At 37.0% G+C, this 26,921-nt stretch overlaps 1 protein-coding gene and 1 non-coding gene across 2 annotated transcripts; both read right to left on the reverse strand.

The window, feature by feature from the left end:
* Positions 1–135: 135 nt before the first annotated feature.
* LOC145788483 (uncharacterized) lies at positions 136–26,921 on the reverse strand. Its single transcript, XM_082600247.1, has 6 exons — positions 26,613–26,921; positions 26,032–26,199; positions 25,221–25,715; positions 24,868–24,955; positions 5,109–5,357; positions 136–242 (listed from the first exon to the last, which is right to left on the reverse strand). The coding sequence occupies exons 1-6, from the start codon at positions 26,919–26,921 to the stop codon at positions 136–138; spliced, it is 1,416 nt and encodes a 471-aa protein (XP_082456373.1).
* LOC145765735 (U6 spliceosomal RNA) lies at positions 13,141–13,247 on the reverse strand. Its single transcript, XR_014288617.1, has one exon. It is a non-coding gene; the product is annotated as a U6 spliceosomal RNA (small nuclear RNA).

Below are 26,921 nucleotides of genomic sequence, written 5' to 3' on the forward strand. Positions count from 1 at the left end.
AAGCATGTCAGCTGTAACCAAAACTGAAGACTTAAAGCAAATTCTTTGAAATTAGTACTCTACAGTAATTTCCATCAAAATGGAAAACTATTTTGACAAACAACATAAAAAGAAACAACAGTCTTGATTAAAATTTTAGACATTCAATCTGAAAGGATATCTGTACAGCAGCTTCTCTGTAAGTTCCATGGGAGATATAAAAGTGCGGTACGTTGTCAAAAAAGCTTCATAGTAGATCAAATCTACAAGGAAAAAATGCATAGGTGTTACTCTCAAGCAAAAACTAAGCAGAAACGAAGTACATAAATGAGATTGTAAACCGTGCTGACCAGGCACGTGCCGGTGCAATTCCTAAATATGCCAAAAAGCTTTGCATAACTGCCTGGTCCAAGGGAATATCAAATGATGAGAATATCAAAAGATTGACATTAAGAAACTTTCAGAAGATAGATGAATTCTAAATTGTTGTTGCAATACCGTTTTGAAATACTGTACTTGAAAGTGGCGTCAAACATTTAGATGGAAAGACAAAACAATTCAACAGTATTATTAAAAAAAGCGTAAACAAAGTTGGTGAAATAGTTAAGAGCGAAAGAAAAGAGGAGAAAATCAAACCAGAGATTAAACAGACGCCGAAAAAACGCAGAGAAATGTTGAGAGAAACATCTAAAAACAACATCGGAAATCGAGAGAGCAAGACTGTAACTGAAGAATGAAGTTGGTTCAGAAACATCAAATGGAGAAAAAGTAAGCGAAAGATGCGCTGATTTCTACCAAACATCATACAATGATCAAACACAAAACATTGTCACAAAATATCCAGTTGAACAATTTCCTTCAATTCTGAAAAGCAAAGTTGAAAAAGTAGTCAAACAGATGAAACATGATAAAGCACCAAGAGAAGACCACATAGTAGTAGAGATGGTAAAAATAGGTGATATTTTTCTTGAAAAGTTAAAGAACTTATTTGATAAAGTGATCGAAACAGAAAAAGTACCAGAACAGTGAAAGAATGCCATAATTACTCTCTTCAATAAAAAAGCAAACAAAAAAAGAACTTGCCAATTATCACCCCGTTAGCCTAATTTCATCCATTTACAAACTATTTATGAAAACTACCAAAATCAGAATAAGCAGCAGTCTAAATGAAAACAAGCTCCATAAACAAGCAGCTTACAGAGAAAGATTCTCTTGCATTGATCACCTGCAAGCAGTTGAGCAGATATTAGAGAAGATGAATGAATACCAAAAACCAATCTTTATGGCATTTGCTATGAGAAGGCATTTGATTCCATTAAGCACTTTTTTTTTTTTTTAATGCAATTCAAACTTATGATATATCAGATAAAATAGTGAACATTGTCAAAAATATATATATATACAAATGGCGCTGCACAAATCAGAACAGAGAAGTTAAGTGGAAAAATGAAGATCCAGCATGGGGTGAGCCAACGTGACACTCTTTCACCTGTTATGTTTGCAGTTGCAGTTGAAGAGACATTTAAGAGGCTGAAATCTGAGACTGGACTTGTCATTGATAGATAATTGTTGATCAATCTCAGATTTGCAGATGACATCATCCTTTTTGCATAGCCAGAACACACTCTGCAACAATCGCTTTCAAGAGGAACTGAACCAGAAAGGGAAACGAGATGGAATGAAGACGAACAAGAAAGAGACAAAAATATTGTATACCGAGACAGCAAGGAAAAACCAAAAACGGGTATTTTGATAGATGGGGAAAAAAGATAGAGGTTGACCAATACAAATATCTAGGAAAATGATAACACCAGGAAACGACATCGAAACTGAGATTATCCAAGGGATAACATCAGGTTGGAGAGGATTTCGTCAATATAGCACTCTTTAAGGAGAAAGAACAGTCCGATTAGCTTAAAACGAAAAAGTATGGATACGGTAGAGTAATATTATCAAATGTCAACATTAACATATGAAGTTTTCTTAGAAAGGCACTAGATCTAAAAGTGAATGGGAAGAGGAAACGCGGTCGTCCAAGAAGAACGTGGAAACAACAAGTGAAGGATGAATTTAAAAAAGTCGGACTGAAGGAGGAAGATGCAAGGGACAGGGTGAAATGGAGAAAAGGGATTAAAACAATTGCTGCGCGGAAACAATCGGCCACCCCCACTAGTGGGGAACAAACCGACGATGGATTATGATGATGATGAACATATGAATCAAAAATGTGGTCACTCACAAAACAGCAAACAATAAAACTGGCAGCAGCGCAAAGGAACACGGAAAGAATAATATTGAACATAAATAGAAGACAAGATTAGAAATGAAGTTAGAAACAGAAACAAAACACATATCATAAATGTAATTGAAACAACAACAAATCTAAAGTGGCATTGGAGGGACGCGTATTTGTAAAACCTACTGTTAGACGGCACCATAAGCAAAATTGGCCAATCAGAAAGCAGCAAGCGATTCACACTTCTCCCAAGAGGAGAAAATTTCTCCGAGAAAGAGTGATGTTTGAGCTTGAAGTAGAGTTGCCAGGTGCACAATTTACGCAAGGTATTATTGTGGAGTTGCAGATAATGCTATGCAGTTGTATGATGTGGAAGCAACATAAGTCAATTATAATTATCGTTTGAGAAAAATGTGAACACTGTAATATTAATGACGACCTTTTAGAGTAGGCCTACGCATACTAATTTAAACAGAAACAGAAATTATTGGTAGTGGCTGTTAAGCCAGGACCTTTGAAATTCTTCCTTTGAAACCTGTGCATGGGAAACATGAAAACGATATACAACAGAAGAATTTCAAAGGTCTTGGCTTAACAGCCACAACCAATAATTTTCTGTTTCTGTTTAAATTAACATGTACTCTAAAAGGTCGTCGTTAATATTACAGTGTTCACATTTTTCTCAAATTTATTGATGCTTTTGTATCTGCTTTACGCAGATCCTTGATTGACTTTACGTTGATGCGGGTTTAAAGTAATCGCCCCTTTTTTTTAACAAATAATTATTGTTTACGAGTTTGTCGAATGCAGCTCTTTAGGCTGAAATGAAACGAAATGGAATTCTTTCTGAAGAATATACTTTCAAACCAATCAGAAACAACAAATTTTGCTTCGATTGGCATGGTTTTTGTTTGGAACAATGCTACTGTTTTGTTATTAATGGATCATAATTTTGGAATTCTTGGTCTAATTTGAACTTGCAAGTATCAAGCTAAATCTTATCGCAATATATCTGAGAATTTAAAGAATACCTGGCAACCGTGGATGAAGTGTGAAACACTTAAAATTAGGCAATTATTTGGCTGCCCATCAACACTTTGTTTTAAAACCCATGTTAGTCCTGACTTTTGCAGTAAGTTTGAAGTGTTGTTTGCTGCTGAAACGTAAAAGTATTTTTCCTTACAAGTTTCCAGAATGGGCGAAGGCCTAATGGCGAAGGCCTAATGCTGCAATGGTTGTCAACTTATCCAATGTTGCTTACAGCCTACGTATGAATTTCAAATCCATGTAAGGCTTGAAAGTATAGCCTCCTAGTAGCTACTTACTGAAGGTCATCTAAAAGCACAGCACACTTGTGAAATACGGATTTGGTCTTCCGCCACGTTTTATAGGCCTAGCTATGCTGTGTCTACACAAATTATTAAACAACTTTGCGTTTGTTCGGCTGAAACACGTTCAATGTTTCAACATTTGCTTATGAGACAACACTTCTGTCTTGATTTCGTTCTATTTCCAATTAAGAATAGCAACTCGAAACGAAACCCACGAGAACCTCCGAACGCAAAAAGCACATGTATTTCCCCCCAAAAAGTAACAAAACAAGGAAAAGTGGACACCATTGGATCTTTCTTTTTGGTATCAGTTGTGATGCGTTTGATCTTAAACACTCATCTTTGCAGGGCACCTATTAAATTAAACAAAAATGGAGCATATTACACATGAAAAAATGAAATGGAAGCAGGGCAGGCTAAATTCCCTTGCAATTATCTTCAACTAAATTTTATGTACTTTTTATTCTAGGCTAATATTGCGAGCTATTCAAATTCAGTGAAGGTTTTTTGACCTTTGATTGTGAAAACTCTAAAAACTATTGTAACAAAACTCAACTATATATACTCAAAAATAGCCAAGGTTACACGAGTGATTATAGCCTACAAAATTATATAGGCTAACTGCAACAACTTACTTTGCGTTGACTTTTTGCATTCTTTTGTTGAACGCCTGGTTGTGCTGACATACGTAGTCTTTTCTATAGGCAAATCTTTTAATATTAGGGTATGTTGTCCTAACATTCCATGCAGTATTTGAGCTGTTACTGTACTCCTGCAACCAACATTCCCACTCCTCTTCCGTTTTTGCCTCTACTCGTACCTCCTTCGAATCCTTATTGTCGCTCAAAACTACACAATTTTCATAACCAAACGACATATTTCATACAAACTTCACAAGCTGTGGCACTTTCTATTCAGGACGACAATACTTTCAATTGTCAAACTGAATTACTAAAATGCAAGTTGCATTCAACCACTGCTTTTCGCGACCTTTTACTACTGCCTTCTGATTGGTCAGGGAAACTTCATTCTCCTCAGGAAAAATTTTCTCCTCCTGGGAGAAGTGTGAATCGCTTGCTGCTTTCTGATTGGTCAATTTTGCTTTATGGTGCCGTGCAACAGTAAGTTTTACAAATACGCAGACGGGACATGTAGCAAGAATGACAGACAGCAGATGGGCCAAAATAACCACAGAATGGACATCAACATAGGCAAAAAATAGTGGGAGACCGAAAAGAAAATGGCGGAATGACATTGAAGAAAAGACTGGCATCACCCAGATGAGAACAGCAAAAGACAGAATGGTGTAGAATCGTATGTGATGAAAGTAACGGAAAGGTATAATAAGATAAAGTTTCCAAAAGGAAAAAATAAAAATGCTAAAAAAAAATTAAATCCCATGAAAGCGAGAAAACTCAAATACTGAAAAGTTAAAGTGGTATCTACATAACAAGGTTCATTTTACACAAAAAAATTAAAAACAGTAGTTAACCTCCAAACTCAAACTTTTTAAGATACTCCAACGCATCTTGAAATATTTTGATAAGGTTACCAATACATACTTTTCTTGTTTGCTTCAGCAGCATAAACTATAAGAGCATCCGTGCATCCTGTGCATACTTCAGGTACCCCGTCTTTGGTGTGGCGGTAGAAGCTCAAGTAAGCCGTGGCATCAACAAGGTCAAGTAAATTTCCAGGGTCACTTGGGGGTAACTCACAGCTCCCATCTTTAGCGCCATGATTGTGGGTCTTTGGAGACTTTTTTGCAAGCGTTTTCACATCGGAGTTATCTGTTTCCGTGTTGCTAGTCGCTAGAATAAATTTGTTTTATAAGCTTTTCAAACAATCAAAAAAACAACAGATGCAAGAGCTTAACGTCCACAGCAACGTAAATTGTCGAGGTTCCCTATTTATACTCCTAGTGGATTGATTGATGCCATATTCATCCTCTATTGATAACCCTTCCATTGAGAACGCTGGCTAAGGCATTGCTGCTGTTCTATGCAGTAACTATTGCCAGCATTTATCTAATCTAGACCCAGGGGTGCCCAAAGTCAGACTGTCAGACGTTTTATTTTTTTGTGTTATTTTTGTTGTTAATGTGTTATTTTTCGCCCGCAGACAAACAGAAATCATAAACATTAATGAAGACAATATTTTCTCACAAAAAAAAGTCAGGTAACAAATGTTAGAAGGCTTGTTGCGTTATAATTGCAAAATCAACTTATATTTCCTGGAGACTAGGATGGTAATGTGTGATACAGTCAAGCATACATATATTTTCTTGCAAGCAAATTCAACGACCGCTTTCGAGATTTTACTGCAAGTGTAAAGAACTTATTGCTATTCACTTCTTTCTGTTTGAACCCTGATGAGGCTCCAGCTAATTGAGCTTCTCTGCGAAGCCGACAGCAACATCTTTTCTCTCGTGCCTTTATACCAGCAGCTATAGATAAAGACAAATTTCCAGAAATGCAAAAGTTTGCAAAGAAAATCCAGAGTTTGTGCGGTTTAACATGTTCGTGTGAGCAGACGTTCTCAGTTATTAACTTGAACGAATGGAAGGATTTCTGAGAGCTCCTTCCCATTTCGACAAACAGCAGTCTCCCCTTCCTAATTAGAAGTGTATAACATGTGTGTCAGAAACGTAATAATTTATACCAGTGAGACGACTGAGACGTGGCCAGTCACTGCGGAGGACATCAAGTGTTTGAGCCATAATGACAACGTTGTGGTGACGTGGATAATGGATATGGTCAAAGTGACCGGTGGACAGAGAATCAAGTAAAGAATTAAGAAGGCTTGGCATCCACCAAGTAGAACAGGTCATATGGTCGAGGGAACTCCGTTGGTATGGCTATGCACAACGAATGGAAAGGGACTCCTAGCCTAAGAAGGTTCAGTTGATGGAACTAGAAGGGCGTAATCCACGCGGACGGACAAACAAAGAAGTGATGTGGAGCGACCCCCGAAAGGGTAACCTTTTCGCGGTCAATCTTCAAAATAAAAGTACATGGGAAGCCGCCATTAAGGCGGATCGAAATCTACTGACGTCTAATCCTCGCAATAGGACGAACAAAAGATGCAAAACTGGGCATTAACTAGGCTAACTAACTAACCAGAATCGCTTGAGACCAAAGCTGAGTGACTCTCACTTTCGTGATATTTTAGACTTGTCTACTATTAACCCAGACTTCACCTGGGTACAGAAATCAAGACGTCAGTTGCATGCTTCACATTAACCAGGGATATCTATAACTACGGGATTGGAAACTTTGTGGAACTGAAAACCCTTTTATACACCAGTACCAGTAGGGTCATTTTTCTTTGTGCGCTGCTGTGATAAACAATCACATAAATTGACCTCAAAGGGCAGCAAGTAGTAGGCTAAACGAACAGCCAAAAGTGTAACAATCAATTCACCTGTTGTAAATTGTAAGGCCCACGCTTGCCTGGTTTGTTCATTTGTTTGTATTCCATTAATGCAGTCATGTTGTATTTTGTTTGCTCCTTAAAAAATTTCCAGAATGACTATTGGTTTTAGTTCTGATGACATTGTTAACGGATTGGTTTCATACTGGATTGGTCTGTGAACAAGTTGATGATACAACAGTATATTTCACTGATTGCTGAACACTCTTCATTTACTTCTGATCCGATTTGCAGTACGCAAAATGCTAAAGAGCAACAGTGGGCGGTTTTTGGACTCGTTGCATTCATTCATTTTTTGGATTCATCGTTTTTTTTTTCTAGCAGCGTAAATGTTCTTTTAGGAATCAATTAAATTTTAATGTGAGTGTAAATTTTGTATTATTATTGTAAAATCGAATTTTGTATATCTTTCAAAGGTATTTTATTTTGTTAATCTTTCTGTAGTCGTAGTAATGTGTTGACTGATGACCCTACTGATGTATAGCACTGAATAGAGTTTCCAATCCCGTAGTTATAGATACCCCTGACGTTAACACAGCTACTTTTTAGAAAATTTCTGGATATGTTAATTTATAATAGAAAAGCAGATAACTCACAAAGCCTAGCTTATCATATCCCATTGATACCTACGCAATAAAATAAAATAGTTAAACCTGCATATTGCATTGTTGTATGAAATTGACATAAACTAATCAATATTGTTATATGCGTCTTTCTTTACGCAAAACAAGATTGTCAGAGACTGTTGGCCCACGGGCACATCCGCATCAAATCTGGCCCGCCTGGGAAAAAGGTTGGACACCCTTGATATAATCGAACCATCGTTGATCGCTTGCACCACTTAACAGTTTGTTGCAAGTGGTGAAGATAATCACAGAACACATGTGGAAATAAAGTAGGTTGTTGCTTCATGTTACGCTAAATACATACATTTAATAATAAATCCAAAGATTTCCATTTAGTCAATCCTTGAACAGTAAATGCTATTAACACTACAAAAAGTGCTCAATGCCAAGCAAAAAGCCAAGCAGAGCGAATTACATTAGTCAATCCTTGCGATTATTATTGCATTGATGAACAGTGTAATATTCTCTCTAAAGTAAGATTAGGGTTAGTTAGAGATGTACCAAGACAAATATTTTCACCAATACCGATCCGCTGCTGTATTTGCATAAGATTATTAAAAATGGCTTTGAATTGGCATAATTTATCTGTGAAGATTCATCGTCTCTTCACAATGTACATATTAACGACCTACTTTAGCCTTATGCTGCGAGTACGCTGTGGTAATAGCAAATTGCACTAGCTTTTGGAACACAGTTCCCAAGTCATCTTCAAGTACCGATCTATCGCAGTTCCCAAGTCATGTGCTTTATTATCTCTACTAAACATTTAATCAATCCAAACTAAACTGCATTGTTGTGTCACAATAGTACTGTCCAGTACGTAATACAATTCGGGTTTCTGAAAAATTAATAAAGGGTTTGCGCAAACTCTCATAAGTGAGAATAAGATATTCAATTTAAACAAAATCTTTTCTGTAACCATACAAAACTATTCGACTAGTCCTGTTCGACCTAAGGACGCTTGTCGTTTGATTGAAGCTTTTGTCAGGTTTGATAATACTAGCCAAGCAGCAAAAATGGATAATTTAGCACCGTGACTATGTCGCTACCATTTTACATAAAGATGGCATTTGGTCATTTTTAGCGGGCTGGTTCTTTCAGTTTGTGACTTAATTTTAAAAAAGTCATTGCAGCATAAGTAGGTTATGAGCTACGCAACAAACTCCTACGGTAATAAGCACGCTCCTCACAAGTCAGGCAGCTTTGCCTTGTGATGTTTCCGATCTGCGTCACATTTTTGTGATTTATTATGCTAACAAGAATTGCTCTTTGCTATTTCTTTTGCGTTACTAGGTTTGCGTTCATGTAACGAAACGTTGGTCTTCAAAAAACTCCAGTTATTTAAAAGTTTTAGTATTTGAAAAGACTTGAAAATATACAAGTATGTATTGAATACAAAGTCATGAATGGTGATCACGAAATATAGCATTAAAATGCTGCATGTTGTGCTACAAAATTGTTCTTTGTAATGCCACTTTGAAGATAGACGACTTTGAAGAGATATGACGAGCAAGAACAAAAAATAAATTTCAAACATCACTTTTTATTGAAAAGACACATGATGTCTACCATCCTTACCACATTCAAAAGTCTAAAAGGAATAATTGAAAACGAGTCTAATCACTCAAAATCAGAGCTGTAGAATCAGAGGGGTTTGGGCGTGTCCGGAGTTGGGGTCGTAAAAAAGCTCGATTCCAACTTAATACAAAATGTTGAACAATAAAATTTTTGTTTACAATCTTTTTTTAAACATTGTTTCTTGATCTCCGTATTGCGCTCTAAAACTTTACAAGAATATAGAAGTGTTTGTTCTTGTCAGTTTGTGTGAAAGTTGCTGTTTCAATTTCGATCACAAATTAATTGACATTGAATTAAAAAAAAAATTAAACAGAACAAGAAATTTAAAAAAAGACTGACAACCCTCAAGAATACGGCAACACTGACATCTGGGTCGGTAGTCTCATATTTTTCGTTTGACTTCACAGCCCTGCTAAAAATGAAAACAATGAATCCTTACTAAATCAATCAGCAAATGATTTTGTTGCGCCTCCGCCCTCCATACCACAACCGTATTTTTTACAGATTTCCAGAGCTGACGTAAATCTTAAAAATCATATTAACTTATTCTTGATACGGGAATTGACTGTGTATATCACATATAAATTAAAGCAGGGCTGTGGAGTTTGAGTCGTGGAGTGGGAAGAATTTTGGCGTGTCCAAAGTTGGAGTCATTCAAAAAAGAGGTTGACTCAGACTCCGGCTTGATACTAAATAATGAACATTAAAATTTTTGTTAACCATCTTTCTCAAAATATTGCTTATTTCATTGTGACATGATTAACACGCAGTGAAACTTCACTGATCTTCGAAATTAAATTCTAGCCTAGCTTGAAATAAGATATTAATGTTGTTTTCTCGTTGGGTTACCAAAAAAGTCATACACTCCTGAATTAATCTTTGTGTTACTCTATCTGGAGACATGGCCACTGTCGCTCGACATAGTGCATAGTTCATGGTTGCGAGCGCGGTGATTGAAAATATACTACAACGCTCAGCTCTACTGATGAGACCAGAAAGGTTGAAACGGTTGTGTGGAGATTTAGTATGAAGTTTATGGGTGTTTACGCCCCAGCACGGGGCGTGTTGTCACTTCTTTTTTTTACAAAAATTTAATTTTCTTGAAATCCTTTTGCGGTTAAAAAGTTTAACTAGTGGCAAAAGGAAGTGTAAGTGGACAGTGTACGAATGATATAACCAAATCACTTGCATTGTATATAGCAAAAACACAAATCGAAAAACCCCAAACCTGTGACAACACGCCCCGGTTTGCGTTACAAAATCAAATTTTATTACGTGGAATTTACACTTATAAACAAGTTGAAATTAATTCAACAACTGCTTTGGGTCTTGTTTCCTTGCCTTCACATATCAACCAAGGATTCGGTAGTTTATGCCAAATTTTGCTTCTGCTTCTCGTAATCTGTGACCATCATCACAGCTGTGACAACTCGCCCCAACGTACGCAGTCAGCCAAAAGTTTTAATGGCGGCCAGAAAAGGCACGCTATTAACTTCTAAAGTGTCAGCTATACTCCTAACATAATAAGCTATAAAACTGATTTCATACTTGCGGTCAGACTGCTCTTACGAAAGCGTCACACAATTTTGAAAAGTTAGTGAAATTTACATTGATGACCAAATTTTTGATAATAATTTAATTTAAGCTAAACCTGCTGTCTTTTCTTGACTTTGCTAACCTCAAAATGAAGATGACTCTCAACGAAGCACGTGCTACAAATATAGACTTGAAGCAGTCGGTGGCGCTGCCAGACCTTCAACAATGGGGGGGGAAAATATTGACAGTGCAGGACAGTAGCGTAGTCAGAAATTTTGAAAGGAGGGGGTGTTGACGGCCGGCGGGCAAAGCCTGATGGCGTGTTCGCCTAAAGCGATACTTATCGGTGGGGGGTCTGGGGAGCCTCCACCAGAAAATTTTGAAAAATTACTTTCAGTTTGATGCATTCTGAGAGCATTTTCAACAAAATTGTGGGTATGAATATTCCTGTAAAATAGTGCTGTCCGGTGGCATAGCAAAAGGATAAGATCATGTTTTCTTCGGCATTTTTCGGAAATAAAGCTAAGTCTCTATGTCTTGTTGCTAATTCCAGGCTGAGATATTTGAATGTTTGGTATTGGCAAAACTCGCTCTTTTAATGCAGTTTCGTTTAAAATTAGGCAAACTTTGTTTTATAGAGACATAGGTTGATTGCTTTTTTTGCGAGATTATTACAGTTTTATTATTTATCAATCTTCTCCTTGGTTGATTCAAAAAGCGATCTTATTCCGGGAAATCACTAACTTTTATGCTTTAAAGTCAACCCAAAATTTAGAAAATGTAACGTCATAGACGTCATACATCTTGATATGAGTGTCAAACAAAAAGCTTTGAGACAATGAAGTTACTTTATTTCTGATATATTCAAGTTTTGTATAACGAATAGCTGTTTAGACGTTAATCTAGATCAGTGGTTCTTAACCTGGGCGCTACCGCCCCCTAGTGGGCGCTGTTAACTTTTAGAGGGGCGGAAATATTCAGGGGGCGTTATAGGGGGCGCTACATTCAGAAGGTGTAACGATATTTTCCTCACTGCAAATTTGCTTTAGTAGTTCTGCTGGGGGTACGAGAATCCACCGAGGATGAGGAGCTATATACAGTATAGAGATTGTGTTTAACAAGGGAAGTAGTGATTCTCTCTCAGAGCATTCTATGTTGGCCTATACAGCACAATGCACAACACCATCCGACAAGCGTGGACGTCGGATGGTGTTGTGCATGGCCTTTGTTGTTGATAATGGGCATTGTTTCCCTTTCCTTGTAGTAAGTAAATGGCATTTTGTGGTCAGCTTTTGGCAGGGACAGCGGGCAGGCAGTGCAAGCAAACCATAAGGACTGGTCATAATAATAGTCAGTCAATAATGGTTATTAGTGTAACTCTTACTAACTACTAAAAACTCAGCAGAGATGTGCCTTAAGACTTTTAAGTTAAGAGCCTTAAGGCACATCTGTGCTGATTTTTTAGTATTAAAACTAACATCGGCTTAAACTAGTTTTTTCTTACTAACTAATAACTAATTACTACTGGCTGTAGGCTAGCCTTATAGTCTTGGAAGAAAATGTCATTAGTAGGCTACAGCCCTTATATTATGGTGGGCGCCAGACTATGGAAATCTCTGAAAAGGGGCGCTGGGGAAAAAAAGGTTAAGAACCACTGATCTAGATCGAACAAGCGATCTCAGCAGCTACAGATGGCTTGCATCCTTGCACAGTTTTACGTGAAATTACATCATAGGCTAAAGCTTTTCTTGCAAACAATGTATTAACATCCGTAAATTCAATTTGAAAGGTTGAAACCCCCAAAACCCCCCACTTCCTTGGCTACGCCACTGGTGCAAGACAGTGATATATTATTTAATTTCTCTTGTTTTCTACTGCTATTGTCTACTGCAGGGGTCACCAACTGGCGGCCCGCCACGCTGTATCACTGCGGCCCGCGAAAGGTATCAGCGTACAAGTAGCCTATAACCAAAAATACTTTTCTTGAGGAGTTAAAGAGCACGAAGGCAAAAAATATTTTCCGGGAAGCATATTTTCGCTTTGCATACGATTCCACCTACCGACCAATCAGATTATAGTTCTAGGTGGGGGTTGCTTAAAGCTATTCCAATGCGATGTCCAGCCACACTGTCCCAGTGGTTGATTAAAATGTCTGTTTTTGAATTTCGAAAATGTATGTGACTGTGAGCATAGGGTTGCTTATTTTAAGTTTGCAAATGTCATGTAAACACTAGTGTGGGTTTCATCGTTGTTGTGTTTCACGAGCAGTGTTCTCTTTATGCAAGGTTTTGACGACAAAATAGATCGGTGTGCCAACTCAATTTATAATAAATTGGCAAAATATTATATACAAATTTAAAGACTTTTCTTGATTGTATTATGAAAATATTTAGCTTAGTACTGCAAAATGTTTTTTTTTTTAAGAAATATGGAACGCTTCATGATTTTGCGTGTCATCCTTGCGCAGGTACCATGCTACTCTTCTCTGTATCGTTCCAATTTTAGTATTGCCGAAGCATGTACTACCGAAGCATGTACTGTCGAAGCAAGTATTGCAAAATGTTGTTAATCAACAAATTCTTGCCACGCTGATAAGCATCGCAAGTGACAAGTGAAGTCTAATAATTAATCAAAGAAAGACGGTTTCAGAGACTCTCACAAAAAGGATGAAAAACCAACTCATTGCTTTTTTAGAGGGAAGACTGTTCATGAATTACGATAGAATTACGATTTTTCGGTGATTACCACAAGCGTTATTGTTCCATGGTGCCTGGTTTCTTTCTCCTTGATATTGGAGCCTATTTTTCGCTGATATGTTTACCGGTCACTATTGTTGCCTATATTGCAATGTGTCAAACATTTTCTTGTTTACTGAAATTGTTAACTGCAAGATATCTTTTGTGAAGCTAAGTGACAACACCACTCTTGCTTGGCGATGAATATTCTGATGAAACCGCTCGCCTCACTATAAGTGCGCAAAACAAGTGGCCTCGTTTATCAGGCATTGTTAAAAAAGTCAAAAGTGTTGTAAAAGGAGCTTGGCCTGGCAGTAGCGTTGTTCGATTAATTTTGTTGCTGCGGTATTCTAACATAAATATGAACAACATGTAACGCTGGATACTGGGTACGAAATGCGTTCTTTTCTAGCATAAGAGTCCACCTACCTAAAATTTTATTAGTGCGGCCCGCCACAGCTCTCCTTAGTGCCAAAGTTGCTCGCATGCAAAAAAGGTTGGTGATCCATGGTCTACTGCAATATAGCCTACCAACAGTCCCACATTTTTGACATGTTTGATCTGTTGAAAAATAAAATTCAAAATAAATCAACAGTTTGATTTCGTATGGGACTTGCAACTGCCATGGCTAGCGAAATTCTGCGTAGCTTTTTTTAGAAATGCACTTTCTGATTATCCAACAGTCTGTTAGTGAAATATGCCTCATCATTTTGACTAGTCTGTTAGTTGACAGAGAAATTATCAAATACTGTACTGAATTGCTGTGAAAACGTTTTTCCATGCTTGGAAAATACATATGTCAAAACATAGTAGATATATCAAACGCAGAGGCGGTCACATGCGTATTGCGTAGCCTATGACATTGTGAGAATTGAGGCTAATAAAAGTTAATCGAATAAATATACTGTGACGCCACCGGGCGTAGTTCAACTGCAATAAATGATCAGCCGGTGTTAAATGATTTTTTATTCTTAATGTTTCTTCTTCCTATCCACGAAGATTTCATCAGGAAAATGCACAATATCAAACGATAAGTTTAAAACACAACATTAGAGAACAATTTTTATATTTCTTATTGAGATGCCAAAAATGCAGTATGACGGAACAATACAGTTAAAGTCAACATGTTTCTACATTTATCAGACGTAAAAACAAGCTTCACTGAAAGTAAAAATAATCAAATAAAACGCCAACCCCAGCCAACTAAATCGTCTGATTTTACATCGATTCAACGTTGTAGGGCGTTGAATCGATGTAAAAAATGCACAATCTTGCTCACGGGGACGCAAGTCTTCCAATTTAAAGGCAATAAGCAACGCAATATCTTCAGAAATAAAAGAAAGAAAAAAGAATTTTACTACAAGTGAAACGTATTTTAACGTCTAATAAACGTAGAAACATGTTGACTTTAGTTACCTTATTTCGTCATACTGCATTTTTTGCATCTTGATACGCATATAATATAATTGTTCACTCATGTTGTGTTTTAAACTTTATCGTCATTATATTGCGCATGAAATCTTCGTGGATAAGATAAAGAAACATTAAGAATAAAAAAGCATTTAAAACCGTGGAGCATAATTGCAGTTTAATAGAATAAACTTTAACTAATATTAACTGGACTATAAACTTTGTCTACTAGAAGGTACAAACGTTTGATATTTGATTTGATTACTCGTGTTTCGTTCCAATCAATTCAGCGCCTTTCAGGGTTGAGAAAAAACGGGTTTTTTTGGGTTTTTTAAAAAAGATGCAAAAAAAGGTAGATTCATGCTTATTTCACCTCAAAACTACTTTTTACGAATGAAGTGCCTTTCACTCACAGTACATGCTTGCATAACTCAATAAAATAATGCACTAGGGCTGTTGTTGCTTGAATGTTGCATCATCCATTAATTTCAAGATCAAGATGGCTTGATCTTGAAATTAATGGATGATGCAACATTCAAGCAACAACAGCCCTAGTGCATTATTTTATTGAGTTATGCAAGCATGTACTGTGAGTTGCATCATCCACTGATTTCTATATTATACCAAGTTGATGCTACCGTGGTAGAAATCACATTATTGCATCATTTGCTTTAGATTTGAAGGCAAGGAGCATTTATGCCATCATGTTTAAACATTTTTTATCATTTATACTTATATTATATATAGTAATGGATGAGCAATTGAACGATTGCGTGGCCAATGGCCATTTAGGCAAATGCTCTGAAACAGTAAATAGTCTCCTAAATTGCATTTCACATCATATATACAGACTACAGTAGAGTAGTACTTTTACCAGTTTAACTATAAGGCCTTCTTGCATAAATGAGTTTTAATGTAGTATACACAAAGTGGCATTACTTGATTTTTGTGTACTGTATCATACAATATCTACTACGTTTTCAGTTTATTCTTGGAAATTTACTTCACAATCACATCCTTAAGTCCTAATTTAAAGTTTGTTTTAAGTGCCTTGTAGTGTTTTTGTTCATTTTTTTAGTTTTCTAATAAAAACTGGACAAATATGATGCTCTGGGTTTTTTTATGGGTTTTTTTGGTTTTTTTTAAGTGGGTTTTTTAAAAAAACCCACCCGGTTTTTTTTGGGTTGGGTAAAATACCGACAACCCTGGCGCCTTTGTGCTCTTCACCTCAATCATATTCTATAGCGTTCCTTTCTCAGTATAAACTATAACATACGAAAACTCGACAGGGAAAGCAAAATGTGGCATCTTTAGCTTCTGAATACTACAGCCAGAGATAGTCATCAAACCACTGGTTACTTACTGCATTACTTTAGTAGACTTCGTTGAGTTAAATCTACATTATATTCTTGAAACATTGAATGACCCACTGCTGTATGCACTGCCACCACTCAAGAACCAAGCAAGAGCCAATCTGCTGAACAGCCGGTAACAATTGTCATGTGACAAGCAGCAGGCGAAGTACGTGAATAAAATCACAAAATACATTTAAAATAAAAGAGAAAGCTTTTACCCCCCCCCCCCTTGCAACTTGAGTTGACTGTTGACTTCAGGTTGGGATCCAAATATTTAAAAAAAAAATAACAATATGTAATAATATAAAAAAAATTATAAAGGTGATGCCCAAAACACTCTGCCGGCGCCACTGGAAGCAGTCAGTCCAAGTACAAAAAATTGCTATGACAACACGCCCCTTGTGACAACACGCCCCGGTTTGCCTTATTGCGCTCTAAATATTAATAGAATAAAAGTGATTGTTCTTGTCAGTTTTTGTGGAAGTTGCCGTATCAATTTTGTTCACAATTTAAATGAAAAGAAATTCTAAAAAAAAATGAAAAAGGACAAAATTAAAACACATCTGGCAACACTGAAGCCGGAATCGGATTCAGCCACTTATAAAGCGTGGAGTCGGAGTCGCATATTTTTCGTCCGATTCTACAACCCTGAACTAATGGATATTTTGTTTCACTGAAATTCGAAGTCAAAAATTATTTATTGCAATCCGTACACAACTAGATTTTCACTTCATCTTTAATGAAAATTTTCTATCATAAAACATTTCCCCACATTTTCCGAACTATGCCAAACGTAATCTGCTTTGCGTTCCGCTTCCATTTATCTGGTCACCGAGGTAACGTAATTAATTAATTATGTTCAATGTCGTAGCTCATTGGAGAGTGAGCTCACACCAACTCGAAAAGACGTCGGATCGATACCTACACGTAACTGAAGGGTGCCACTGTTTGCAGTCAGTGCTAAATATATACTATAGACCAGTGGTTCTCAACTTTTTAACAGTGGGGGACCGGCAACCAAAGATCGTAGTGAATAGAATGAATATTTGTAACGTTTTGTTAACCAAAGTTGTCGTTGCGCACCATAATGCAAGGTTTTAGCATATGATTTGTATTCAGGACAAAAATTGGAATAAAACAGCAATCAAATCAACTCAAACAGAAAAATGTCAATCCATTTGCATACAAAATCAATGTCAGTGGGAAATTTGCTACTGTTACGCTCAGGGCCGGATTAACCATTAGGCTAATAAGGCTATAGCCTTAGGCCCTGGAAAAATTCGGCCCTCAATTTTTGTAAGGCTGATAGTGATACAGATCCAATACAGTACAGTCTTTGCTTAAAAACGAATGACTGAGTTGAGTCAATACATTATGAAGAGCCCATATCCAAAACCACGTAGGCGCCAGTTTTACCGAAATTGAGTTTAGAGCAGGGTTTTCATCCTGGGAGTCACGAGCCGTTTTTCGGAGGTTCCCTGGGCGCTTGAATTCTAGTGTATTGTTTTCAGTTCTTTTTTGCCAGAAAAGATTAAAAACTGTTTTTTTCGCAATCGCCCATTCCTCTACTTGAGGTTATTATATCGTTTAAGCTTTCAGACGTTGCAAAGGCTTTAACTATAGGAAAGCTATCGATATTTTTCACCAAGTTCTTGTAGGAATGTAGGCCTACGTTGTTTTGTGCAGACTAAAGTTAACCAGTGACAACGCTATAGTAAAAAAGCAAAATTATGTGGAATCCTTTGCAAAATACAGATTTCTCAGCATCGTTATCAACAGCATTGAAAAAAATTCGTGATGGCTATTTTGTTTGAAAGTTCTTTCAACAACAGGTGCACGCATTGACAAATTTAATAAACTTAGTTAAAAATATGCAGCACCAACCATCTCACTGAAATTGATTTAAATAAATCCATAAAAGATTGCAATAAATTCAACCTGTGAAAGTGCGAAAACGTAGATTATTTTCATTATTTTTTCTCTTATTATCTGACTAAGCTTGATAGAAAATGGAAATAACAATCGGAGGAAATGTAATAAAAGCAGTGATAACATCGCAAAAAACGTTTTTCGTTTCGGAAGTTTACGTTGGAACAGCCAAACTAAACATAACTGGATGTCGGCATGAATCAAATTTGGGTAAATTTTGCATTACATGTGCTTTTGTTGAATACTTTTATGGAAGGGGGGGATTAGGGTGGTCAAAAAAAAACTTTTTTTGTAAATGTTAATGTCTCACCCTAAAATATTGTTACCATTGATGAGAAAATGATATATGTGAATTTTCATAAAGATTGGTTGATATTTAGAGGTTGCTACCGGGGTTCAAAGTTTTGTCGTTTGCCCCCATTTTAACGTTTTGAGAGGATATGATACAGATATGATATGATACGGTACAGTAAAAAATATGGTACAGTGCCATGGTATATTGCAAGAAAAATACCGTTTAATAATTACTCTATATAGTCTGTTTATAAACTCATGTGTCTGTATTACGCATTATACTAACTGGTCTACATATACAAAATGTGCGACTTTGTATACTTGTGTTTAAAGTTCAGAGACTAAATTTGACAATCAATAACAACTTTAGAAGACATTAAATAAACTACATGTACATGATGTAAACTAATATACATAGTACATACATAGTTATTACCCTCTAAACCAGGGGTTTTCAACCGTGGCCTTCGGCCCCAAGGGGACCACAGAGCGTTCTCAGGGGAGCCACGATAAAAAGCTTCATTAATGATCATGTATTGATGAATTATAACAGAATTGTGACACAAAAAACACTCATGTAGGTATTAGTATCATAAAGCTAGCTAAAAGCATGTTTTTTCATCGTATGTTCTATCTCACTGCATGTTGCATCATCTTTTGTGATTGTAACGTAACAATTAAGGATACGCTTGATTTACTAGCGTAGTCTATTACGAAAAAGAAAGCATTAAATCATTTAATCACTCGTTAACTGTTTTTATTGATTTCGTTTCGTTGTTCTTTAAACAAATACATTTTTATTTTGCTCTAGGGGGCCATGGTCTCTTAGAGCCACAGTCTGGGCGGCCATGACTCAGAAAAGGTTGAGAACCACTGTCTAAACCCTTGAGAGCCTGTTTCACCCTAAAAAGGTAATCATCAGAAGGTCCTCATTTTAGGTTAAAACAGGCTGTCAAGGGTTTAGAGCAGTGGTTCCCAACCTTTTTGACCTTGCGACACCCTATCAAAGAGATAAATAGTTTGCGGCACCCTGGCTAAACTGGGTCAATTTTATGAGATTTCTGTATTTCAAGTAACTGTATGAAATAACACAGAATGAGTTGTACAGTATAGCGCACGTAAATAAATGTATTTATTCAAAATTTAGTGTGAAATTTGGGCTTGACTTCTTGCCCAAAGTCCCTTAATATCTCGAGGCACATTCGACAAAGCCACCCACATTTCTTCCTCGACTATAAGCAGTCGTTCTCGTTTTTTAGTTTTAATGTTCGTTTGTACGGAAAATCTCCTAATTTGGAGACCCAATTGTAATCGCAAAGCAATTCACAAAATATATTCATATAAGTATAAAGAACAAATCAATTATAACTTAGCTATTTCTCGATTAGCTATGTAGGCTATCGTGTTTGTATGGGCAGGTATGGTATCCCCCATGCAAAAGTTTCTATTTTATAATGGTTCGCAAACAATCGTGCAATTTTATAATCGTGCTGGGTCACACAATCCGATAATCCATCACTGCAATTTGACTTTGTGCGCCGTGAAACGCAAAATAAAATCATGAAACCTGGCAATAATGATGTGTTTCAAACGTTTTTATGGAAAAAACAGCAACGAGTCAAAATCTCTTTCACGCTGTTTTTCCTGGGCGAGAAAACAAAGGCTTACCGTGGATTAGTTAAAGTTAAAGTTAACGAGTTAAAGTTAAAATATCTCGCGGCACCCTTGAGCATTGCAATTGGCACCCCGTTTGGGAGCCACTGGTTTAGAGAGTAATAACAATATTTGATTTAATTCGCTCTGCTTGGCTTTTTGCTTGGCATTGAGCACTTTTTGTAGTACAATATTAATAGTTTTTATTGTTCAGTACATACGTATAGGATTATAGGAATTATTGCACGAGGGTCTTTCTACTGCAGTCTGGATATCGGTGATCAGCAACGACATGCAAAAGATACTGTTTTTGTTCTTCGTCACATGTGTGTAATGTGTTGTATTCCGTGATCAATCAACGCCACTTCACGCTCGGCAATGTCATTTACAACCTTCATTGGAAGGTTGTAAGATTTTGTTTGGAAGATTTTGTTTGGAAAGATTTTGCTACATCAAATACAAACCGATTTTAAGGCCCTGAATTTGTCTTTATCATTTTTGGAGATAGACCCAGATAACTGGAAGACCAATGACGCGTATCAAAGAGCGAGAGCAATTGTGAGTGAAATGAAGGTTGTAAATGACATTGCCGAGCGTGGAGTGGCGTTGATCACGGAATACAACACATTACACACATTTGGCGAAGAACAAAAACAGTATCTTTTGCGTGTTGTCGCCGATCACCTTCAGCGATATCCAGACTGCAGTAGAAAGACCCTCGCGCAATAATTCCTGTATGCATGTACTATGTATATTAGTTTACATCATGTACATTTGTACATGTAGTTTATTTGTTGTATTCTAAAGTTGTTAATGAATGTCCAATTTAGTCTCTGAATTTAAAACACAAGTATACAAAGTCGCAGCGGTGACACGCTCACTTTCCAATTATGCAATCCTGGTTTGACTCCCGGTTTATACTGGTTGTTGACAAACACCGCCCACGCCCACCTCTACCCAGGGTGTAATATATTGGGTGGGCGTAGTTGCTGAAGTAAAGGCGGCCGAGAGAAAGAAACTGGCCACCCTACTCTCGTTAGTGCCGAAGGCTTAGTATAATGAGAACCTCATCCCTCGATGCTTGTATTCAAGTATGGGACTCACCTTTACCTTATACAAAGTCGCACATTTTGTACATGTAGACCAGTTAGTGTAATGCGTAATACAGACACATGAGTTTATAAACAAACTATAGAGTAATTATTAAACTGTATTTTTATTGCAATATACCATGGCACTGTACCGTATTTTTTACTGTACCGTATCATATCATATCCTCTCGAAACGTTAAAATGGGGGCAAACGACAAAACTTTGAACCCCGGTAGCAACCTCTAAATATCAACCAATCTTTATGAAAATTCGCATATGTCATTTTCTCATCAATGGTAAGAATATTTTAAGGTGAGACATTAACATTTACAAAAAAAGTTTTTTTTGGACCACCCTAGGGGGGATACTACATTGATTGCTCGAGGGGGTTGCGGTGGAAAAAAGGTTGGAAACCCCTGGTTTACAGTGTCATTAAGTAAATTGTTACCATAGGTATCTATTATCCATTTCTTTCTTTCCAAAATCTGTTCCATCTGCTTCACAATCAAAATTGTGTTTGTTTCCAAAACCAATTATGCGCCATCAGTAGCCATTTTTCTGTTATGTTTATGTTATTTTGCAGTAAATAATTTCAAATTTTCATGTATGTATTTTTGTTACTTTTTGTAGCTTGGTTTGCAAAAATAGGCCTTTCTCTAGTAAACAGCCTTAGGCCCACAGTATCCTTAATCCGGCCCTGGTTACGCTGCCAGTAGCCTATGTGGGGAAAACAAAATATCAAAGAAGTTTCTAAAACACCTAGCTCTGTTTCGGCATCCAAGCGATTTCTTTGCGTTGTTTTAATTAAAGCTAGAGATGAAAAAGAATTGTCGTTTCTAAATAGCTAGTTGAAACAATTACAATCAAATCGATTGTTTTGAAAGTTGGGCACGAATTCGTTTGCAAGAGATAACCCGAAGTGTGACAATGATGTTTTTCGAATCTGGACTGCAAAGTAAAAGCACAACATATTGTAATTCAATCAGACTTTCTTTTTCATGAAGATTAAGGTCGCATGTGTTGACATCATCGATGCATGGATTGTTTATCCAAAAGTTTCCATGTCGAGGATCTTCATGTTACGCAAAATGATCGTCAAAAATGTTAGCCAACTCTTTCAAGTGTTGACTCACAATGCTCAGCACCTCTTTTTACTTTTTTCACCACTCCATTTCACCAGCATTTTCCACAGCAAATCGGCTTGTCTTCATTCCATTCCGAAGCGCTATTTTCCGCATAGTCTGTGAAAAACGAGATCTTTGCTTTCTCTAACTCCGGTTCTGGCAAATTTCTATTGCAGGCCTGACTTTATCCCGGAACTTAAAATTTATCTAATTCCAATCAAGAACAAAATTCCCTATTTGGTTATGTGTTTCTGTGTTTCAAAACTTTTTGAAAACTACACGCAATTTGTCACAAAAACATTATCAACAGCACAGAATTAGGTTATCAAAAAGTTCAACTTTATTATCAAACAATTTTACGTGGAGATATGTCAGTTTTACAGCTGTGCATGTTTCGCAGTGCGATCACAATTTTACAATATGATAATGACTTCACATTAAAATAAGCTTTGCAGAAAGTAAGATCTTCTGCGGACCGGCACCGGTCCGCGGACCGGCGGTTGAGAACCACTGCTATAAACTATAGAGTCTTATAGACAGTATATACAGGATAAACAGAAATTCCTTAAACTGTTCTTCATTTTATGATTAAACATATTGAATGTCACTTATATGCCTTTTAATATGCTAAGTATCTTGATAAACTCTCTAAAAATTAGGTTTAATATTACCGTAAGCATTTTTAAGGTCTAAAAGATGAGCCAAAAAGAAGCCATCATTCAGCTCCATCACGTGGGGAAAACCAACTGAGTTCATTAAGTTCTTAAGTTGCTAAATCCACCGTTTACCATGTTGTAAAAAGGTACATATGAAGATCGTCTTAGGAGTGGAAACTCTTGCACTGCTCGAACAAAGAAAGTGGTTAAGGCTGTCCGAGAAAGGGTGACAAGAATCCCAAACAAATCCATCCGTCAAATGGTCAAAGACGGGAATGTGAGCAACACTTCAATGAGAACCATTGTGGAAAAGGATCTTCAGTTGTCTCCTTACAAGATGAAAAAACGACAGTCCTTTACACCTCTCCAACAGCAAAAGAAATATGAAAGAGCATAGATTCTTCTCAGAGAACTGAAGGCAGGCATTACAGGTAACAGACCATTTTTTCAGACGAAACTCTCTTCACAATTGAAGCTCAGCTCAATAATCAGAATGATAGAATTTATGCAAAGTCTTCAGCAGATATTAAAGATTCTGTGAGAACAGTTACCGCCGTCAAAAACCGTCTTCTGTCATGGTATAGGCCGCCATCTCCAAAACTTTAAAATCTCGTCTGATTGTTGTGGAATAAGAGGTTAAAATCAATTCATATCGCTACATCAACAATATTATGGTTCCAGCCCTTGAAGAGATAAAGAAACACTACAAAACTCAGCCCTTCACATTCCAACAAGATGGAGCACCAATGTCCCATCCCACACCTAAAGAAAGACTTGGGACTGGTGCTCCCGTCAACTTTCAAGATTTTGAAACAAAGAAATGTGGCCTCTCTCATCGCCTGATTCGAATCCCATGGACTTTAGTGTGTGGTCGTTATTGGAGGCAAAGGCCTGTTCCGTTGCTCATCCAAGTATTCATGCTCTGAAGCAATCACTCCTGCGGGAATGAGTTAAAATATACCAGGATACGCTACGTGCTTCGGTCAAAAACTTCCGACAAAGAATTGAGAGAGTTATCCAAGTGAAGGGCCACATTGAAAATAAATAAATAAATTTATTTCTAGTATTGTAAGATCCCATTGAAAATACCTTTTTGATGAAATTTTATTTATTTTCTATTAATAAATCGTTTATAAGTTGGTGCAAGAACTTTCTGTTCACCCTGTATACAAGTAGCATTAATCCAAAGTGCTCAACTAATGTAGTTCAAAGGAATTAGCGCTGCATAGTATTGCGCTTGGCATTGAGCACTCTTTTGTGGTATTAATATCATTTATCGTAATATATATACTTTAAATAGGTTGCTGAACATGAGTTTAGTATCTACATTCTACAATCTACATTTTGGGCTCTTTTTTATTAGATTAAGCAGGCATTCCAACGAGTCTTCTTCACAACTAAAGCATCGAGCAACGCAAAACTGAAACAAAATGTTTTGTTTCAATGAAAGAATGAATCACTGCAAGTAGCAATGCCAAAAGGCCAGCGCAAAAGTTATGGGAGTGTGAGGTATCAAAAATTTAAACAGGTTGTCATTTTCTACATCAGTTTGACGTAAGTTCCATCTTCAAAAAATCTATGTCCTTGCTGACTAAAAAATTCGCAGCAAATGCATTTTTTTACATTTTTACTAGTATCGGCCACATAGTGTTGGCCAAATTTTTCCGACGCCGATCCCGATACTCTAAAAATGCCGATATTACGGATATCGATTTTCCATACATTTCTAGTTACCAGGCATAAGTTGGCAACTGCGCTTGATGGTGAAGATCGCGTGATCTTAAATAAAACTTCTTATAAAACGTATACTTGGTGTATCACTATGATGCTAACACAAAACGTAACTTCTAAATTTCTAGTGCAGTTTTAGATTATGCTTCGAGATGATGAATAACTTTTTACCTTGATCATGGCTGTCTAAGGAGATGGAACGGTTGGTGTTGTTTGGTGTTGGTTTGTGTCGAAAATCATGAGAAACCGGTATAGCTCTCTACGATAATGAAACAAAACATTGAGTGAGTAAGAATATTTTTTGTTGTTTTCAATGTTAACTAAACATGTAATTGTTAAATTAAGTTATAAGCTCATAACTAATTTTTCAAGTTCATACAACATAAAAAACATAAAGTTGTATAAAAATAACAATAAAAATAAAATGCATGGTTTGTTTGCATTCCAACGTTAAAATTGTTGTTACATTTAATTATTATTGTAAATGCATAAAAAAACATCTCTCAAGGTAAATCAAGATCTACCTCATGAAGAGAAGGATGCAACGCCGAAGGTATTTGGCATGTTGTTTTCTGGGGTAAAGGAGGAAGATTGAAATTATTGTTCGGAAAAGGAAGAGTATGGTGGTCTAAGCCCCATCGATCTCCACTTGTAGAGTTAGGATATAAATGAGTTGATTGGTTCACAGGCTCCATTGCCGTGTGGGTTGGAGTTAAGACGGCATTTTCGCGGGAAGATTGCTGATATAAAGGTGCAGAGTCACCACGTTGCCTTTGTTGATCTAAAGCAGTCTTCAGATAACTTTTGCTGATTCTTTTGGGTAGGATGGGAGGCGGACGGTCGGGTTGGTTTTCCAACGGAAAGTATCCGTCAAATGGCGGAAAACGAAAAGCAGTTTCTTCATAATCACTGTCAGAAAATGTTTTTTGTCCTTCCGCAGTTTGTTCTGGGTGAAACCTTTGCAAATGTGACGTAGCTGGGGCTGAGGGAGGTGATGTTTGAGTTCTCTTACGGAAAGACTGAACAAAAATTACAAAAATATAAAACAAACAAAAAGCATGCATGACCGTTAGTGAAGGTTAATAACAAAACAAGTTATTGTGGCTATCTCAGAAACAAAATGCTGTTTACAAGCAAAATCTTTCAGATCTTTCCAGAATTATTGTGTGGAACTTAAACTAGAAGATTTATTTCCTTTGAAAAGATTTGCAGTTACTTAACTTTGTTTTACAAAAGTCTGAAGTAACAACTTTCTTCCAAAAAACAAATTAAAAACAAAAACGGCACCAATAGTCAAAAGAATCCGATTCGAATAAAATATTTCAAATCAGATACCGGTCTCGTCTTAGGAGGCAACTCAGGGACGTCTTCAGGGACGGGCTGAAGGGTGGGTTGTCCCTGTTCCTGGAGGAAGTACAAACTGGATTCAGATGATAAAAGAGATAAACTTTCGTAACCAGATGATGATGACGTGTCGGAATCTCTTCCGCTACCGGAAAAGGGCTAAAAGGAGAAAACATCAAGTTGTTAGTTGAAAAATCAAAACAGTAGTTGGTTGTGGCACAATCGTTGAAAGAATCACTACAATGTACAATTTATCGTCTCGAAGCATGTGCAAACTAAAGGAATTATTTAAAATGAGTTGATTTTCTTCATCTTTAACTAAGCAGCGCACAAGTTGTTGATAATGCTATTGCGAGCTTAACCAAGTAGTGCATAATAAATAACACACAGTCCAAACACAAAACAGAACGTTTGCCAGCTGTGAGGTGAAATTCAACACCGACTAGATAACAATTACATCGGAATATGTGGCAAGCAATTCATAAGCTGGGAAAATTTCACTGGTTTGCGGCGTAAAAAGAATGTTTAAAAACATCAATTCAACACATTAAACAAGACAAAGTTTCACTTACAACTGATGTTCCTGATGCTTCTGAGTCTGGTTGTATTTTGTCAGGATAAGAAAAGCTGTGCGTTCCGTGCGTGCCGTGGAAAGTAAACGCCCGTCCTTGACGGCTTAAAGCCCTATTGGGAAATTTTTCTTCAACGTTATTGGACCTTGGGGAACAATGGGGCATAGTGGTCTGCTGGTCGCGGGTCAGTCGGTTGCTTTGGGGCGATGTGGCTCGGGTAGGGGGTAGATATCTCCGTTCAGTTTCTTTGTACATATCGGACATGGGGGGAGGTTGAGGTTGTTCCCCAGCAAAGACTTGCATGTACAT

The sequence above is a fragment of the Aplidium turbinatum genome, chromosome 2 (assembly GCF_918807975.1).
Source record: "Aplidium turbinatum chromosome 2, kaAplTurb1.1, whole genome shotgun sequence".
In the NCBI taxonomy this organism is placed as follows: Eukaryota; Metazoa; Chordata; class Ascidiacea; order Aplousobranchia; family Polyclinidae; genus Aplidium; species Aplidium turbinatum.